This window comes from Ursus americanus, chromosome 20 (genome assembly GCF_024610735.1).
Source record: "Ursus americanus isolate L20-20 chromosome 20, mUrsAme1.1.p, whole genome shotgun sequence".
In the NCBI taxonomy this organism is placed as follows: Eukaryota; Metazoa; Chordata; class Mammalia; order Carnivora; family Ursidae; genus Ursus; species Ursus americanus.
The window spans coordinates 49732825-49747484 of record NC_142146.1 but is presented as its reverse complement, the minus strand read 5'-3'; the positions used below and the strand labels follow the sequence as shown (position 1 = coordinate 49747484).

At 37.2% G+C, this 14660-nt stretch overlaps 1 protein-coding gene across 1 annotated transcript in view; it reads right to left on the bottom strand.

The window, feature by feature from the left end:
- Positions 1-1221: 1221 nt before the first annotated feature.
- The window catches only part of GMPS (guanosine monophosphate synthase), a 65184-nt gene continuing 51745 nt past the window's right edge, over positions 1222-14660 (bottom strand). Inside the window, exons 13-16 of the mRNA XM_045812055.2 lie at positions 13292-13407; positions 9683-9813; positions 8584-8756; positions 1222-6966 (exon numbers count right to left, since the gene is read on the bottom strand). Coding sequence (XP_045668011.1) covers positions 6865-6966; positions 8584-8756; positions 9683-9813; positions 13292-13407 — 522 coding nt within the window. The 3' untranslated portion in view covers positions 1222-6864. The remainder of the gene's footprint in view (positions 6967-8583; positions 8757-9682; positions 9814-13291; positions 13408-14660) is intronic.

The window sequence follows — 14660 nt, the reverse complement described above, 5'->3', positions numbered from 1 at the left end:
CATAAAAATATTCACTTCTACAGTATAAAGGGTCTATATCCTCATCGTAAAAAGTATAGGAAACCTTTGTACTAACAACTCTTACCAGACAAAGCAAACTCCAAAGTATACCTCGAACTTGGATCGAGGCAGATTCTACATATCATGTATACTTCATGTAACATATGACAAATCTTATTTCTCCACTCCTAAAAAAAAGATGTCGAGATTTTAAAATATCCCTATTTTTGCAAAATATTCTAACTCTTAACATCAAAACCAAGAAAGACAATCGATATAAAGGATACAAGTGTATTTTAGATGTATCCTTTGAAGTTGAGAAGGGAAAAAAAAATAAAAATAAAAATACTCAGACACAATGGTTCTCAGGCACTCCGAGCCACCACAGCAAACTCACGTACACACAAGATGAGCTGCTGGGTTGTGGCAGGTCGGTTTCAACACAGCATCATGCTCCATTCCTTTCAGTGATGTCGTATCTTTGCAAAGCTGAGTTTTCAGTGGCTGCTGTGATAAAAAGTACTGTGCAAACATCAGCTTGGAATAGAAAATGAAGATGGCAATGTTGAATGTATACCAAAGTTCAGTAAGTTGCACAGTCCCCAACAGATGTATACATCCCATTAGTAACTAATGCCAGTTATTCAAGAGTGAAATATATTCTTTCAAAGGATAATATTTTTTCAAGCGGCTACTATGTTGCTAGGGCATAAATATTGAAGTTGTTTGAACACTACCATAACTTTAAAAAAATGGGACTATTAGATACTGTTTTTTTTTTTTTTACAGCAACTCTAGACCAAAATAATATTAATGGAACTGTGAAAGGAGAAAGTTTGAAAAACTCTGCACTAAATTCACATCAGGTGCTTTAAGAGCCTGACAAGAAAAAAAAAATTTATTAAGACCTTTCAAAATGTTTCCTATTCAATGGTAAATTTTTCTTTAAGCAAAAATCTGAAAACAGGCTAAGAACGCAACATAAACATTAAATTATTTTTTAAATATTCCAAGATACTGCATTCACTTAAAAATCTCCAGGTACTTATTATCAACTTTGGGGTAATTTCAACATGTGCTATATGATTATTCAGTAATTAAGGAAAGGCACTATTTTAATTCTTGAATCTGAGTAGTAAGAAGACGTAGAGGGTGCCAGCTGTACTATTTCACTTTTGTGTTGCTTGAAAATTTTTAAGGAGATTCTTTAACACAAAAGGGTCATATATATATAATTCTTAGAACTTTATTCCCGCAAAACTGTAATAGGCACTATAAACAATTTCAATTCATTATATCCTCATCACCCACACTGTAACAGAAGTTGCTTTTGAAAAGAATCAGAAGATGGAATTTTCTTGCACTTAGCTAAATATTTTTTAGTCTGTTGAAACTTTTTTCTTATTAAGAACAAGTACCAATCATCCTAATACAATTAGGTAAAGACACCTTGACAAAAGGCCCTCATGTTCTCCACTATTTAATGTAGCCACATTAAGTAGGAATTTTTTAAAAGTGTTTTCTCCATGGTGTTAATTAAAAAAAAAAAAAAAAAACATGTGGACAGGTATCGTCTAAAAAAACAGTAATGCACAATTATAAATGGAATAGCATTCTAAAATATGAAAAAGGGATTTAATTAAAATTTGACAATTTGGATAACAGTAAGGTTAAAGTGAGATTTTTAGCTGTGTTTCTTAGAATCTAATGTCTATAACTCGGAATAATTCACTAACAATCTAACAAAAAAAAAGGTAAGCTATGGTGTGAGATATACTATTTTTGATAATAGTATTTTTCTTAAAAGGTAGAATGACAGATTTTTGAGAGTTCAAGATAAAAACTCAGTAATATTTCTGTTTTGGGCCATGTTAAAACAGCAAAACCTTTATAGTTGAATCTTCAAAATACAGTTTTCTCAAATAGCAGAAGGTCGGACCAGGTCATTGATCTGTAAGAAATCATACCACAGCAATGCAGCTACCTGAAAGTAATTACTGAGTTCAGTTTCTGAACATGGTTGTTTCCTCTCATCATTATATTAGTGACTTAATACATTTACTTTGATGGGTTTGGTCAACTCTTACACTTCCAAACAAACAGGATCCAAATTTTCTATCAAATTAATAAAGATAATATATGTTTTAAGAAATTGAGGACAGAGTTAAATATAAATAAATGAGCAAGAAGTCAAATAAGTGTGCATGTGTACAGGACTTTAATTTTGGAAACACATACACACACCCTTTTAGCTATTCACTTAAAAAGCTACCCATTATTTTATTTCTACCATGTCCACTGTTACACTCTGGGCAAAACCCTGACACCCTTCCCTATATATTAAGAGAAATAGATTACATTTATTATCCAGAAACGTCTGACACTATATGCAATTTCTTATTTCCCATACGTTGATAATGTCTGTCCTCTTTGCTCTTCCTTCACTGACTTTCTCATGAACATTGGAGCTTAATGACAAGTTATAAAAGTCATCATTTCTTCCTTTATGAAGTATACTGAAAACAAAAGGCATAAGGTCATTTCATATTAATCTGGCAAAGCTACTTTATGCCAACATTACCACAACATACAAGATCTATCAGTGCACCATAAACCATTACATAGTGATTTCACAACTAGACTACTTATTCCAATTAACAAAATACTTCTTTATAAAAAAATCTGTTCAAAAGGAGGTTACATTCACTTCTTCATTTAATACCATAAGGCTGTAACAATGTCACAGTAGGTTCAAAGACAGAAAATTACTTACCTTCAAGATCTGTATTCTCCAAAGGCATTACTCCACTTGGATTACTTAAGGTTCAGGCTTCCTGAACAACTCAGAAGGTTTCGGAGCTACTGAACTTAGTATACCCAAGAAATAGCCAAACTCTCCCCAAAGTCTCACAATTTTGCTCATTAAGGAGCCCTTACCAAAGTCAAAAGATGCCATGGGATCCACGTGTGAACAAAGACACTAATGGGTAGGTCACTTAAAACGGAGCGGCTCAAAAAATTTTTCATTCAGGGAACTAAGGTTACAGGTAAGTACTCTAGCTAACAAATTACATCCAAATTACACAGCTCCAGAAGGATTTCTCAGTGCAGTAAGAGCTCAGTCTGTATCATGATCTAGCTAGAGTCAAATTCAGAGAGGTGGCTACAGCATAGGGCTGGGTTTCTCTTCCGTGACAAAAAGCAAAAGGAATAAGAAGAGGTTGAGAGACGCCCAGGTAGTTGTTGCACAGACCTCAACAGGAGTGACATTTAGGTCAGCCCTAAATATTACCAAACAGGCCCTTGGAGTGCCTGACCTACAATACAGTATACATAGAATCAATTCCAGTCTGGCCCCTAGTTCTGAAGTAATTTAGCTAGGATATCTTCAGCAAGACATTATCTGTGGCCTTCTCTTACCATTTCTCTTATAGACTTGACTAAGATTTTAAGCCATAACTAGACAGGCCAGGTATATTCCTAATATTTTTTTGAAGCGGAGAGATTTAAAACTATCAATAATTGGGCCCTGCCAAGATTCTAATTTAACTGATTAGATTGTGGGGTCTAGAAATTATACAGACTCAATTCCTCAAGTAGTCCTAATAGGCATCCAGGGTTTAGAACCACTGACAAAAGGTCAGAGTTGGGTAGAATACCTGGGCCTCTTCACTATAGAAGACTAAGTTTGAGAGCTGGCATTTTGGCACTCTTTGCAGGGGCATTCCAAATCTCTTCACTTGTCATTGAACGAAATGGTCAGCAATATAGGAGCCAAGGAGACCACCATTACTGTTGTCAAAGCCCTGCAGTGATTTTAAAAAAACTAACAAACATGGATACCCTGGTTCCCTCTATCACCTGCATGGCTAAACTACCTCAATAAGAATAAGGCGGGGGGGGGGGGGGCTGCTTTCCAAGGATAGAAACATGCAGCTTATATTCAGTTCTCTATTACCTTCTGATTGGGGCAATGAAAGGAATACCCATCGGGGTAATAGCTAAGGTATGAAGGTCCTTACCACATTCCAATGAAAATTCAGGAAACAGTAGGAGAGAGGAATAGGGTATGGAGAGTAGTGGAGAGGGATAATTCAAAAAAAAAAAAAAACGGGTATAACACTAGGCATGACAGAAACTAACTACTCTTATCGTAAATAAGAAGATGACTCATATTTTGGAAATATATTTATTCCTGATGGGTCAATTATACAAGGAGAACTTCCCGTTAAGCCTTGCCCTGAGAGGCCTTAGGGCAGTGAGGAAAAAACTTTTATGATGCTTGTTTGGCTACATGCAGGCAACGACCTGAGGATGAAGGGGCAGCAAAAGACGGAAAAAAAGTATAACCCATCTCCCAGATACACCTAAAGACCTACCTTCAGAAATTATGCCAGACTATGTTATTTCTAAAACAGCTGATGATTATAGATGGCACCATTAAGATGAAACTGGGTACTTGAAAATTCCTCTGTGCTTGCCAATTTGGGGAATGAATGATCCTTTGCCCTGCCTACCTACTCCTAATCGGTATGAAGAAACAAAATATATTCAATTTGATGGGAATGCAGTCATAATCTACTAAGGATTATATTTAATTCTGAATTTCATTAGGTAACCATTACTAAGCTGAGCTTGTTTCCTTAATGTAAAATGGACTATAATCTTAACTTTTCTCAGCTGCTTGGATGACACGCTGTGAAGATACAGAGTAGTGCTGGACGGCACAAAGCAAAACGTGGTTTGCAAAGGAAGAGGGGGTTCAAATTCTACACAATTTCTAAATTCCAAAAAAAATTAACTTTTTTTTTTTTACTATATCATGTCAGGATGTGTTTTGGAGAGACCATTTTTTTCCAGTATTAAGGATTATAAAAAGAGCTTAGCAGACAAAGATCAGGAAAATATCAGGTTAAGAAAGTTTAACAATTTTTCACATCAAAATTTCTCAGAGCTTTGGATATAATGTACACCATGACTTTCCAAGACAGAAGGACAAGTGAACAGCACTTTCCCAACCTCCATGACCATCTAACCCTTTTGACAAGGATCAGCTCAGTGGAGCAGTGTTCCACAGAACATACATTAGAAATAGAAAACACCCTCACTCTATATTCTTCCTAGTTTCCTATTTGCTCAAATACAAAATCGCAAGAAACTTCTCCTAGAAGAGGAATTTTTTTCACATCAATGTAAATATTTGTAAGCCTTTTAGAGGTTGTCTATTCCAGCTCGAAGATAACATGACTCCAAATCTGTTACGGCCAGATCACTTACATATCCTCTTTCCAAAAGGCCAGTACGAATACCTCATCATCAGGACAGACAGTGAACCCTTCAAGTTCCACAGAAGTCAAATACTCCTTTGTTTTGGGTACAGATATCTGTTGCAACAGATGGAAGTTCTTCCCTTGCTGGCCTGGCAATACAGTTTTTTTGTCCTCTGGGACAGCCAGGATAAAAAGTAGACTTCAGCCATGAGTAATTTTACTGTTTACCTAATAATACTGAATCCCAAACAAAATTTTGTACCTGATTAATACAAAAGATCTTGAAAATAAGAGGCAGCAATCTGAGATGGGTTTGGCATGAGAGAAACATGACACCGGAAACTAATCTGCTATAGATAGATTACATCTCAATTAAAAAAAAAAAAAAAAAAGGACGAAAAACTCATTAATGTTCTTAAACAGTAACAACAGCTAAACTATCGTGAAATGATTGTAGAATTTAAGTCTACTACTATTTTTATGGTGCTTCTACAAATGTTATAAAGGACCTGGTAGATACCAGTGGCAATGGTAAGGAGTCCTATACAAGTTCTTGAATCTTACAAATGATAGAGGATTACAACGTGTGGCAATATCTTGCATGGACCAAGACTGGTCACAGTCTTCTGAGCAGTGGGTGATAAACCCACCTATAGATTACATCTAACAGTTCATTTTACAACTCTTTACTAGACAGTCTAAGCTGCGGGCACGTATAATGGTTTCAGCAGTCTCACAGCTGGTCTTCTGACCAAATGCAATCAAAAAGCTGACTTTATGTTACACCAAAGACCACCTCTTCTGGGGAAGAGAACAGAAACTTCCTCGCAAGGCTATGGGAGCCAGCAACAAAGCGGGGGGGGGGGGGGTAAAGCAGGATAAAACTCCTCACTAATGAACAGGTTGGCAGTGAACACCATGGCATCTCTGTGGAACAGAATCTGAAAACGTTTTAAACCAAGACCATTCGTAGCTTCCTTCTCCCATGGTGTGATGTTATAAAATTCTAAGTACTTCAATGAATTTCTGGTGTTTTCCATCTTAAGGGAGCTCACATTTGATAGCCCCAGGTCCTGCAAAAGGGGCTGGAACAGCCCAGCTACACCTTATCTGATATGTTCACCCCTCACCCCCACCTTTGGAGGAGTAAGCTACTTACACAAGCAAATTCAGATTCTCTGAAAGACATACATATTAAGTCACACTGGCAAATAATGGGTATTTTCTAACAGCTCTTAGAAACTGGCAATGGGATAGAAGCCTATTACTACCCCCAAATTCACCCACCTTCATACATCTTCATTGACAGGAGACATTAACAGCAAGTGAGTTTATACATAAAGAACAAGTGAGGCGAAGGCTAAAGCAGTGCCAGTCTGTCTGAGTGTAGGCAATGGTGCTTTGATCATACCCGTACAAACGCTTCAGTCCCTTTTAGTTATCCCCAACTCAGCTCGTAAGCAGATTTTTGCTGGCGAGAACTCAGATGTGACGCAGCCGCTCCAGTAACTCTTTTCACAGTACCGCATGTCAATACTGGGAATGGTTTCTAATCAATTTAAACTGAACACGATACTTTAATAGAACAAGTTTATTACTCCCACTCGGTAGTTCCTGGGGGCTTTGATGTTAAGTCATACATAATTCGAGAAATACCAGGAATCTTCTTAATCTCAGTGACCATCTTTAACACCACCTGTTATAAAACAAAGATCATAAATAGAAGAGCCAGGATCCAGCACATGTCCAACAGACCTAGAAGGCTTGCATTTACAATTAAAATGTGATCTATTTTTATTATTGTCTTCTATGTGTATGGTATGGTCTCTGATTAATTTTATGTAGTGAACCTAATTTCCTTCTATAGATTTAAGCGAATTAACTCAGTACTACTCAAAGTGTAGTCTGCAAACAGTTGCCAGTCTGAAATTATGTTTGTTACTTGTCCATAACAAGTGTTTAGAAATGTATAGCAATCTGAAATTGCTGTGACATCCAAGCATGTGATTTTATGTATTAAAAGCCAATGCTTCACATATAGTCTGTGGCTGAAATATATAAGTCTGAGGCCCGCACAGTGGCACAGAATGCACCGTACTAACAACCACTACCAAATGTACAAGAGGAGAATAAGGCCTGGTCACTTGAATGGACAGAGATTTGGCAAATTTGAGACTAAGGGGAAACAAACTCTAAACCACAGTCCCAACCTAGCTATCCAGCTATAACCAGAGCCTTGCATTAGAGTATAGAGCAGAGGTCCACCTAATAAAGTCTCACTTTGATTTTCATTTGCTACTATGCAAATAGCTGCTCTGGAATACTCCAGGGGAGACAGAACGGGAGAGGGAGGTGGTGATCAAAAATAGCTGGTAGTAGAGGCACCTGGGTGGCTCAGTCGGTTAAGCATCTGCCTTCAGCTCAGGTCATGACCCCAGGGTCCTGGGATGGAGCCCTATATTGGGCTCCCTGTTCAGTGGGGAGTCTGCTTCTTCCTCTACCCCTTCCCCCATTCATGCTCTCTCTCACTCTTCTCTCTCTCAAATAAATAAATAAAATCTTTAAAAAAAAGAGTTGGTAGTAGGCAGAGCATTAAGCAATTCATGGGTATCTAAGCCACCATGGTATCAAATCTCATCCATTTTTCTAATAAACTCTTCTTCACTACTACCAGGGTTTTCTCCTTTACTTGGAAAATACTATTTATAAAGTAGAGGTTGGCAAGATTAGACAGAATTATAGATTAGAGGTGGTTACTTTCCACATAGTAATCAGACATCTGGAAGGATTATAATAAATTGAAGGTTTTTTCTAAAAAACTACAGTACATTATTTTTTTTAATTTAAATTCAATTAGCCAAGTTATAGTACATCATTAGTTTCTGACATAATGTTCCATCATTCATTTGAGTATAACACCCAGTGCTTTATTTAATCAATTATGTGGAGATTAAAAAAAATAATAAAAGCCTAGGGGTGCCTGGGTGGCTCAGCTGGTTGAGCATCTGACTCTCGATTTTGGCTCAGGTCAGGATCTCAGGGTCATAGGATGTAGCCCTGACTCGAGTCTCCCCACCCCCCGACACCCCTTTCAGGCTCTGTGCTCGGCGGGGAGTCTGCTTCTCTCCCCATCCTTCTGCCCCCCTGTGCACGCATGCACACGTGCTATCTTTAAAAAAAAAAAAAAAAAAGCCTATCTTACAAACAGAAAACCAACCCCAGAAATATCAGTTTTGTCATAGCCTATTCCATTCACCATATTATAAAATGTATGAGATATTAAAAATGTACATGAGAAAAATATATAAGTTACCTCTACGGGGATTTCATTGCCAGGTGTTGCAGGTATACCAGTCATGAAATCACTAGTAATAAAGGTTCGAATAACCACAGATCTCTGGCATGAAGGCTGCTTCTGAAGTGGGTCCCGATCAAAATGCAATGGTGTCAAAATCACTGGCATCTGGCTAATTTTCCCAGCATATCCTAGAAAAAGGAAGTAAACATGTAGAACCAATTACCACACCATGGAAAAAGCACTCTAACCCAGTTCCATTAAATCCTCCTAGATAGTATCTCAAATCACATACATAAACGTACCAGCTAAGACTGTCATGATGCATTGTTTTCAACTACTGTCATATCTGTAAGTAAACTCAATTGCAAATACAAACAACAGAATTTGATGATTGCAGCGATGTTACAGTGAAGCGATATATTTAAGTCCACTCTTGTTACTCAAGGTAGTTATGGTCTATACTGCAAACACTGAATCAGCAAGCTGTCAACCACTGTCCCCACAGGAAATAGAGATTCCTGCAAGCCATTTTCATTAGCCAATCAATACATAACCTTGTTTTACGTATGCTTCTGTTTAAAGACACTTTATTATTTATTTTGGATTCGTTAGCATTGAACTCATAGCCAACAGCACTATAATTCACACATGAATAAAGCTTATCTAACCCATGATTTTCTCCATAAGGCACATGACAGCCTTCCTGTGCTCAGAAACCCAGACAGCACCTCAGCACTATGCCTGGGGGACATTTCAAACAGTAAAATCAGAAACAAAAAGCACACAAATGCAAAAAATACGGTACTAAATAGACTACAAAAAGGACACTTGTTTACAGTAAGAGTGAGCAAAAAGAGTATCGCCTTGTATAACCTCAGCTGGGAACAATGGGAGTCAGGCAACTCCGATTTTTTGCCTATATGTACATATCCACAAACGACCATGAAGGTGAAAAATTTTGTATGGCAGGCAGTATCATAGAACAATCCATAGAAATGAATAATAAAAATAAAAACATCTAAAAATTCAAACTTGCATCCTCCTAACTAGAAATCGTAATGCCACATTTCCAAATTCTAGTTAGAGCATGTAGTAATAAACAAAATGAGCTTACCAGACTCCCTGAGAATGTTATGGGCCTCAAAGTCAGCTTGGCGTAAAGTACTGAGCACCCCTGTTGTTAAGAAAGTGGGAGTAACATCCGTAGGAGGTTCTTTAACTGGTGGGCCAAATATATAGACAACTCTAGAAGGGGAGGAGGTGAAAATTACAGAAAAATGACATTTTAGTAGAAGAAGCAAAAAACATAGAATATCATTCTTTCTATTTATTCTGAGGCCCTCTCTCACCCACTTCAAATCACCACATGGGTAGAACAGGATATAAGATTATATGGGGGCGCTTGAGTGGCTCAGTCAGCTAAGCATCGGACTTTGGCTGAGGTTATGATCTCGGGGTCCTGGGATCGAGCTCTGCATCAGGCTCCATGCTAAATGGGGCGTCTGCTTGTCCCTCTACTTCTCCCTCTGCCCTTACCCCCACTCATACTCTGATTCTCTCTCAAATAAAATCTTAAAAAAAAGAGAAAAAAGATTACATACCTTTTTTTGAAAGGGAGAAAGAGACCATGCACACGTGGGGAGGGGAGGGGCAGAGGGAGAGAATCGTAAGCAGGCTCCACACCCAGTGAAAAATTCGACACAGGGCTCAATCTCACAACCCTGAGATAATGACCTGAACCAAAATCAAGAATCAGATACTTAACTGACTGGGCCACCCAGGTGCCCCAGGATAAGAAGCTATGTTCTATGTCCTTCCTGAAAGTGTATTCTTTGGAATAACAGTATCTCAGAATGTACAAAGATATATGGGATTATCACAATCCTCTTTTCATATAAGGTACTGGATTGATGGGTATCCCCCAAACTTCATGTCCATCTAGAATCTATACATGAAAATAGGGTCTTTGCAGATGTAATCAAGTTAAGATAAGGTCATAATGGATTGGGGTAGGCATTAATTAATCTTTGAAGGTGTCCTTCTAAGAAGAGGAAAATTTGGAAACAGACAAAACAGAGAGAGGGCCGTGTAAAGATGGCAACAGATACTGGAGTTACACTGTCATAAGCCAAAGACTACCAGTAAACGCCAGAAACTAGGAAGAGTCAAAGAAGGATCTGACCCCCAGAGCCTTATGCCATAGACAGCATGGCCCTGCTAACACCCCGACTTCAGACTTCTAGCCTCTAGAACTGAGAGACAATAAATTTGTTTTAAGGCTCCTGGTTTGTGAAAATTTGTTATAGTACCCCTAAAAAATAAATACACACAAGCCTGGGGAAACACTGAAGTTGAACAAAAAAATAGGTTGTTTTATGCCAGAACTTCAGAAACTATATGTTAATATGCACTAGAAACCTCCAAGATAAGGCTACGGGGCATTTCCCAAACTTATTTGACTACTCAATTTTTTTTTTTCACTTTGGAAAACTTTGATTTCAAAGAAAGATTCTCATTTCCCCATTATTAAAAATGTTACCAAAACAGAACTTGGTGTCCTACTATTTGGTCCTAAAAGGAATAACTCACTACTTCTTTAAGTAAACATCTGTTTGAAAGATAGGAAGATACACTGCAGGTGTTAATAAAAGTAACTTTAATAAAAGAACACAGCTTGAGGAAATTCGGATCAGATAATTCCAACTCAAGAGGAATCCTACCACTGGTTGGGGGGATCTGTTCCACAACCTTCACCCAGAAAACAAGAGGCAGTCAGGATATAGATATGAATGCATCCTAGCTTTCCTGACTTGGGACTCCAGCCAGCACACAACTGTCCCCTTTCCCCAGCCTTATTTGTCTTAACTAAAGAAAATACATCTCTCTTGGCAACTTCCATGGTGAAGTTTAATTATTTTTTTTCTTTTTTCTTAATGGAATAAAAACATACAGAAGAAAAGAGCATCAGATCAAAACCACACTACCACCAACTAATTCATTGCCTCCTCCCAAACATAATATATAGCAAGTTTTTGTCCCATGTATCAAATGCCACACTTCCACTAAACAATACAGTCCCTAGAGTTCATAAATGATCCTTCAAGGAAAAAGCAACTAGGAAAAAGAATGCCATGAACTTGCTCTTTCTTATTTCTTACAAACAAGAGTGTTCATAGAATGCACAGGAATAAGTAGTCTGTCACATTGCACAGAACAGTAAAACTGGAGCAGACACTCTCCATACAAAGATTCCACAATGCAAATTAGGAAAAAATTAGGCAAAAATAGAAAAAAATGTTTTTGTTTAAATTCCAACTCCCAAAACAGACCCTGGCAAAGAAATCTAAAATTCACCAAGACTCTTAAAGGCTTGCTAGGTTCATATTTTTAAATCTATTTTTTTGTTTGTTGGTTGTTAGACTTCATTATTTTGCAGGGAGGAGGGATGTTTGGGAAAGGAGGGAGGAAAACAAAGGAGGGAGGAAAACAGACGAGGGAAAAAGAAAACAGGCAAAGAAACCAGCATATAAAAGGAAGAGAAAGTTTAAACAAGGATGAGGGACCGGTGGCAAAAGAAAAACAGAGAGAGAGAGAGCAAACTGTAAGAATGTTGTGAAATGAAAAACAGAAGCAGTTGAGTCAAACTTAGGGAAAGGGAATGTTCTCTATGACCTAAGAAGTTTATTTAGACATTAAGCATTCTCTAGAAGATAGATTATGAACCATTACTTTAACCATGGCAATTATCTCCATTCGAAATAGGTAATTACAAATTAACCATTATTAATTAAAAATTCACTCTTTTCAGTGTACTGACAGTGCTTCTCTATCTGCAGGCCTTAGATTCAACACAGTAAAAAGCCTCTTAGTGGGCATGTTCCCACCAGTTAAAAACTGGCTTCCCTCTGACTCCTTGTCTCAAAGGACACACTATACACACCCTGCTGGGCGAACACCAATAGGTAGGTTCCTAATTCCTGCAACAAACCTGAGTTAACTGAAACCTCAAGTAATCTTTTTGGTTGTGAATTGCTTAATACTCTTAATACTCATGAAGAAAATAAAAGACAGTAGACAATGGTGAAACTAGAACATCTAATCAGCAATCTGGTATGAGGTTCTTTGAACTCTATATGGGACAGTGCAATGGAGCATTACACATAGATAATAAATCAGCTGTTGATATATCCAACGTTAGAAATTACCATGCAAGTGAAAAAAAACTAGATCTGAAAAAAAAATAAATTCAAAATAAATTCTACATGTAGTTGTTTTAATGATATCTGTCATATGCCTATTTCTTTTCTTTGATCTCCCCTGGGATTACCAAATTAACCAAGTCTCTATTGTTAATCCTATAACCCATACATATTCCTTCCAGTAGAAGAAATCCTGGAAGGAAAGATATTACCATAAAACCAACAGCTAGCATAAGCTCCTAATTTGGAAGACAGGTTTTAGAAGTGCCTTTAATATTTAATACTTAATTTTTTAAAATCCTTCCTATTTTTTGTTTAAACAAGAGCAAAAAGTCTTTTAATAAGCAGATGATTGCACTGTGACAAAGGAACAAAACACAAGCTATTATTAAGTATCTGCTCAACTATTACCTACGTGCATACCTGTATCTATACTTTGAGTCTTTTGGTCTCTGAATAGTGGGAAGACCTTAAAAAACACATCCTTCCGTTTCACCTCACAACTTATCCCCTGCAGAACATACCTGTTAATGTTGTGACACATGCGAGGTATAAGTCTAGCCAGGAAAATAAGAGATTCCCAGTCAGGCTCATCTTTACTGGAGATTCCACACACGTAACTGTAGGAACGACAGTCACCCTGAAAATAAAAATACATAATTTTTAATGGTTTTCTAGAAGCCAAAAGATGGACTGGAAAATATTTCATGCATGGTAACACCATCAACAATTTTTTTGTTTTTTTTTTTAAACAAAAACATGTTTGAATAAAAGTTATACAACTATTTCTCTAATGATATAAACCCTAAATTAAAATCCCATATTAAAATCTACCTAACTCAGTTCAGACATAAAGTGTCGTGGAAATTTTAAAAATTTATTCAACCCATGCCAAAGGCCCACTGAGATTTCATTCCAAGTAGCTGCCCAAATGTACACAGGCAGCACACCTAATTTGGCAGACAAGATCTGCCCATGTTTTACCTCAACATAATAAAGGCTATATATGAAAAACCCACAGCTAGCATCATGCTCAATGCTGAAAAACTGACAGCTTTTCCTCTAAGAGCAGGAACAAGACAAGGATGTCCTCTCCTGCCACTTCTATTCAATGTAGTACTGGAAGCCCTGACTACAGCAATCAGAGAAGAAAAAAAAAATAAGAGGTATCAATAGTGGTAAAGAAGTTAAGCTGTCACTATTTGAAGACAACATGATGTTACACATGGGAAATCCTACAGACTCCACCAAAAACTACTAGCAGTAATAAATGAATTCAGTAAAATTGCAGGATACAAAATTAATACCCAGAAATCAGTAGCATTTCTATACACTGACAATGAAATAGCAGAAAGAGAAATTAAGAAAATAATACCATTCACAATTGTACAAGAAGAATTACATACCTAGGGACAAACTTAACCAAGAAGTGAAAGACCTGTAACTCTGAGAACTATAAAACGCTGGTGAAAGAAACTGAAGAGGACACAAACAAATGGAAAGATATTCCATGCTCATGGATTAGAAGAATTAAATTGCTAAAATCCCCATACTACCCAAACAATCTACACATTCAATGCAATCCATATCAAAATACCAACATTTTTCACAGAACTAGAGTAATACTAAAATCTGTATGGAACCACAAAAGACCCTGGACAGCCAAAGCAATCTTGCGAAAGAACAAAACTAAGGTATTATTCCAGATTTCAAGATAAACTACAAGGACACAGTAATCAAAACAGTATAAAGATAAAACAAAACAAAACCAGTATGCTACTGGCACAAAAACAGACACATATATCAGTGGAAAAGAATAGAGAGGCCAGAAGTAAACCCACACTTATATGATCAATTAATCTATGACAAAGGAGGCAAGAATATACAATGGGG